This window comes from Salvelinus sp. IW2-2015, linkage group LG7 (assembly GCF_002910315.2).
Source record: "Salvelinus sp. IW2-2015 linkage group LG7, ASM291031v2, whole genome shotgun sequence".
NCBI lineage: Eukaryota > Metazoa > Chordata > Actinopteri > Salmoniformes > Salmonidae > Salvelinus > Salvelinus sp. IW2-2015.
Genome location: NC_036847.1, coordinates 33,382,902 through 33,388,863, shown reverse-complemented (window position 1 = coordinate 33,388,863; position 5,962 = coordinate 33,382,902). Strand labels below are relative to the sequence as shown.

Sequence of the window (5,962 nt, the reverse complement as noted above, 5' to 3'; positions counted from 1 at the left end):
TGTGTGATCAGAATGTTTCCGATTACATTGAGGATATCAGTACTATGTATACTGTGTGGTCGAATGTTCCATTACATTTGACGATATAGTACGATTGTATACTGTGTGGTCAGAATTTCCATTACATGAGAGATATCAGTAATGATGTAGATATGATGTGGTAGAATGTTTCGTCATTACATTGAGGATATAGTACTGATGTAATAACTGCGTGGTAAGAACTGTTCCAATACATTCATGAGGATATAGTACTGATGTAACTTACTGTGTGGTCAGAATGTTTCCATTATATTGAGCGGATATAGTATGATTGTAATGACTGTGTGGTAAATGTTCCATTACATTGAGGATATAGTCTACTGATGTAATACTGTGTGGTCAAGAATGTTTCCATTACATTGAGGATATAGTACTGATGTAATACTGTGTGGTCAGACTGTTTCCACTACATTGAGGATATAGTACCGATTTATACTGCGTGTCGAATGTTTCATTATAATTGAGGACTATAGTACTGTGTAATACGTTGGTCAGAAATGTTTCCATTACATTGAGATGTAGTACTATGATACTGAACATCTTGTGGTCAGATGTTTCCATTACATTGAGGAATAGTACTACTAATGTAATACTGTGTTGGGTCAGAATGTTTCCATTCACATGAGGTATAGTACTGAATGTAATACCTGTCACTGTGGTCAGATGTTCATTACATGAGGTATAGTACTGATGTAATTACTGTGTGGTCAGAATTTCCATTACATTGAGGATATAGTCTAATGTAATTACTGTGTGGTCAGAGATGTTTCCATTACATTGAGGATATAGTACTGATTTAATACTGCGTGATCAGAATGTTTCCATATACGTTGAGGAATAATAGTACTGATGTAATACGTGGTGGTCAGAATGTTTCCATTAACTTGAGGATATAGTACTGATGTAATACTGCGTTGGTCAGAATGTTTCCATTACCATTGAGGATTAGTACTAGATTATACTGGTGTACGGTCAGAATGTTTCCATTACATTTGAGAATATAATATGATTGTAATACTGTGGTCAGATGTTTCCATTAATTGAGGAATAGTTACTGATGTAATACTGTCGTGGTCAGAGTTATTACATTCGAGGATATAGTACTGATGTAATACTCGTGTTTCAGACATGTTTCCAATTACATTGAGTATAGTTACTGATTTAAATACTGCGTGGTCAGAATGTTTCATTACATTGGAGGATATCAGTACTGATGTAATACATGTGTGGTCAGAATGTTTCCAGTACATTGAGGATATAGTACTGATGTAATACTGTGTGGTCAGAATGTTGTCCATTATATTGAGGACTATAGTACTGATGTAATACTGTGTGGCAGGAAGTTTCCATTACATTGTGAATAGTACTAATGTAATACATGACTGTGCGTCAGAATGTTTCACATTACTATTGAGGATAATAGTACTAATGTAACTACTGTGTTGGTCAGAATTGTTTCCATTACAGTGAGGATATAGTACTTGATGTAATACTGTGTTGGTCAGAATGTTTCCATTATATTGAGGATGTGATACTGCCTGGCACTGTTTCCAATAACATCATTCAGTCTTCAGTGGGATTTACAGCCTATCTGTCTATCTGGGAGTTGACCAGTGTTGTGATTAGGTTGTGTTTGTGCTGAGCTGGCTCCCAGTGCCACTCCGTTCGCTGGGGTTCGATGCTGGCTGAAGGTCACACTGTTGCTGCGGGATAGTGTTCTGAAGCAACCCTAATAGATAGATAGATAGATAGATGAATAGTATGATACGATAGATAGATAGACAGACCGAGCAGACAGACAGACAGACAGACAAAGACAGACAGACAGACAGACAGACAGACAGCAGACAAAACGACAGAACGAAGACAGACAGACAGACAGACAGACAGAACAGACAGACAACAGACAGACAGACAAGAGACAGACAGACAGACAGAGCAGAACAGACAGACAGAATACAACAGACAGAGACAGAAGACGAGACAGCAAGACAGACAGACAGACAGAGACAGACCAGACAGAACATGACCGACAGACAGACCAGAACAGACTAGAAGACAGAACGCAGACAGACAAGACGACAGACAGACAAACAGACAGACACGACAGACAGACCAGAGCGACAGACAGAAGACAAGGACAAGAAAAATGAGCAGACGACCAGACAGAGACAGACGACAGGACAGACACGACAGACCAGGACAGACAGAACAGACAGACGACGACAGACAAAGCAGAGACAGACAGACAGAGATACAACAGACAGACAGACAGAAGCGAGACAGACAGACGACAGACAGACAGGACGACAGACAGACAGACGACAACAGACAGACAGACGACAACAGAAGACAGGACAGACAGACAGACAGGAGCAACGACACACGACAGACGAAGACAGAAGACAGACAGACAGACAGACAGACAGACAGACAGAAGACAGGACAGACAGACAGCACGACAGACAGACAGACAGAGACCAGACAGACAGACAGCACAGCCAGACAGGAAAGACACGACAGACAGCACAGACCAGGACAGACAGACCAAGACAGACAGACAGAACAGACGACGACAGACCCAGACAGACAGAACCAGGACACAACAGAACCGACAGGACAGACAGACAGACAGACAGACAGGACAACAGACAAGACAGACAGGACAGACAGACGACAGACAGACCGGGACCAGCACAGACAGACAGGACGACAGACAGACAGACAGACAGACAGGGACAGACCAGAAAGACAGACAGACAGACAAGACAGACAGACAGACAGACAGCAGACAGGACAGACAGAAAACAGACAGACAAAGACAGACCAAGACAGCACAGACAGACAGACCAGACAGACAGAAGACAGACAAGTTACTCAGCTGGCACCATGATATCCACACCATCTCACTACATCTACCACAACATCCATCGCAACCTTTCTTACCCCCAATTTTTTTTCTTCTTAACCTTATCGCTACATGACTATACTTGAACATGGTATCATGGGCACTCAGACATTTAGGCGAATTATAGACTGGTCAGGGTCCATGTTAACTCCAGCATGAGCATGTCCGACGTCAGTGTGATGCCCTACCTGGACGGACACTTGAAGTGGACCCATCGTGGCCGCCATGGCCAGGGCGTTCTTGTGCCAGCGGTGCTCGTTGCTCCTGGCAGATGCCTCGGGGTCGCGTCAGTGACTAGTCTCACAGAGTCAGGTTAAAAAGCCACATTTACAGGTGGAAACAGACGAATGGCGTGGGCGGAGACACCGTTACCACTCCAGACCAAATCAGGGATGCTAACATGGGGATCACATTTTAGAGCCACTGTCGCGTCCGATTCATGAAGAATGTTCAACACACAAACAGCAGGCTCTCACCAACAAACCGCAGGAATACCAGCCATTAGTGATTGAACATTATGTAAATGATTCATGGAACTCACCTGCACCCTGGTTGAGCACGTCTGAAAGCTGCTGGCTCTAGTTCACTGGCCAGATACGACGGCACGCTACCTGCATTTCGTCCAATGGAATCTTACAACACCGGAGAACTGGAAACAACCCAGATCAAAGGCAATCATATTACTCTGTCTCCATTCTGGAGGGCTGGTGGAAAGTTCCCACCAGTGCCAGCAAGTCCCAGTCCATTATTTGCCATTTTCAGCCCAAATTGTCTTGTGTTTGATTGATAGGCTACATTTAGCATCAACTGGTTCAAAAAACTGCACTTACTTTTCCTGAGGTGTGGACTGCAGATTCTTCAGTAGGGCCTAACCTCTTTACAGTCCACAATGGGTTAGCTTGGGAATGCTTGCGTCTTCAGCTAGGCTAACTCATTACCAGCTTCCATCTTCAAATGGGATTGTTGTGAATGTTGAGTTTCCAGATAGGCTAACTCGTTACAGTCCAACTAATGGGTTGTTGTGATGATGGAGTCTCAGTCAGGCTACTTCGTTACACTCCATACTGGGTTGTGTGATGTGCCAGCTTTAGTAGGCCTACACTCGTCCTACAGTCCATAATGGTTTTGGATGCTTCGAGTTTCAGTAGGCTAACTCGTGTACAGTCCATCAATGGTTGTTTGGGATGTTAGTTTCAGTAGTTACTAACCTCGTTACAGTCCCATAATAGGGTTGTTGGGATGATTGAGTATTCAGTCAGGCGTAACTCGTTACAGCCATAATGGGTTGTTGTGATGTTTGAGTTTCAGTAGGCTAATCTCGTTACAGCCATAATGGGTTGTTGGATGTTGCAGTTTCAGGACTAACTCGTTACAGCGCATCAATGGGTCTTGGGATGTTGCTGGCTGACCTTTCTCTGGGACTCCGGTTAGGGAAACAGGGTAGAGAGAACTCGATGGAGTGATGGAGTGTTTGGTTACTAAGACGCAGACAAAACTCCCTGTGGAAAACACGCACACACGACACACACGCCACACACACGAACCACCACACCACACACCACACACACACACACACACACACACACACACACACACACACACACACACACACACACACAATTAGACTAACTTCTCCATTAGGCAGAGCAACTATTGAACATATCACTTGGAATGACTGAAAACTAACAATGTAGCCCAAAACTGAGAGCATACTATTCTTTATGAACAGCTCACCAAAATGGGGCTCATTCTGACACCCTTTAATATTCACTCCACGGGGGCCCGTCTCAATCAGGAAGTGTCGCACCAGCTGCTCCAATGGATCGACCACTGTGTGTGTGTGTGTTACAGGGAGAACATTACTAGCTAGCAGAAATTGAAGTGCTTTGTGTCGAAGAAATCTAGGTGGTTGAGATGAAGACAAGGGGCAGTCGTTGAGTCATACCTCTGCTGCTGTGGTTGTTGAGGTTAGCGGGCGGGGTGGCCACTTTCAGCGCCAGGCCATAGGCTCCCTGGAAGGAGTTGCTGTCCCGGATAAGAAAGGCCCCTGGTTCTCTCTCCTTCAGCGCAGCGATGGCTACAGGAATAGAGAAAATAGACATACAATTTTTTTCATGCATTTTGCATAACAGTCTGCTTTATTTATGAAGAGTAAAACAGTAACTGAAGTTACCTTGGTCCCTGGAGATGCCAGGCTTGTACCAGAAGCGTGAGTTGTCCTGGACAAACGTAACACTGACTCTGCCTGCCATCTCACTCTCCAGAGATAGCACTCCCTCTCCTTGGCCTGCAGGGGGCGCCATCTCCCCCACCGTTGGAGAGAAGGTGACATGGTGCTGTGAGGGGGTTGGCCTCAGGGTCCTCACCCCGAAATTAGGCGACCCTGGCTGGGCAGACTGACCCCGCTTCTCTGGGAGTGGGCGCTGGGGGATGGTGACAGGAGTGTAGCTCGAGTATGGCACATGTGGGACAGATTGGGGATAGCAGCCGGTGGCAGAGGTGGGGAATGTGGGGGTGSTGTGTACCTCAGGGGCTGGAGAGTGCCCGCTGGTGCTGCCCTCCATGCCAGGGTAGTGCTGCAGGGGTCCTGGGGGCTCAGTGACCAGCATCAACCTCCGGCCCAGGGTGGCGAAGCCGGGCACAGGAGGTTCTGAGGAGGGGGACCCTTCCAGACTGCTGATAGGAGGCTTGGGGGAGGAAGTGGCCGAGGTGGAGGTGGAGCTGGATTTAGGGACCTCTGTGGTCAGTTTCCTGAGTGGACATGCTCCAGGTACAGGGTTGGGGGACTGGAACTGGGGCTGGCCAACAGGAGGCAGTATAGCAGTCTCTGTAGGAAGGGTGGTCTTTGGACCAGTTAGGCTAGCTTTCTCAGTGGGTGTCTGAGTGGGTGTAGCAGGGTGGCAGTGGTTGCTGGGCTGGCTGGTTGTAGTTGAGGGTGAAGATGTAGCACTGTGGTTCTGGGGCTGGTGGGGTGAAGGTGTAGCACTGTGGTTCTGGGGCTGGTGGGGTGAAGGT

The 5,962-nt window shown here is 46.4% G+C and overlaps 1 protein-coding gene across 1 annotated transcript in view; it reads right to left on the bottom strand.

Annotated features, from left to right (window-relative positions):
* Positions 1-3,051: 3,051 nt before the first annotated feature.
* Positions 3,052-5,962, bottom strand: part of LOC111966153 (tensin-2-like) — a 68,258-nt gene continuing 65,347 nt past the window's right edge. The window contains exons 21-25 of the mRNA XM_070444346.1: positions 5,121-5,958; positions 4,893-5,024; positions 4,682-4,777; positions 3,489-3,558; positions 3,052-3,211 (exon numbers count right to left, since the gene is read on the bottom strand). Coding sequence (XP_070300447.1) covers positions 3,052-3,211; positions 3,489-3,558; positions 4,682-4,777; positions 4,893-5,024; positions 5,121-5,958 — 1,296 coding nt within the window. The remainder of the gene's footprint in view (positions 3,212-3,488; positions 3,559-4,681; positions 4,778-4,892; positions 5,025-5,120; positions 5,959-5,962) is intronic.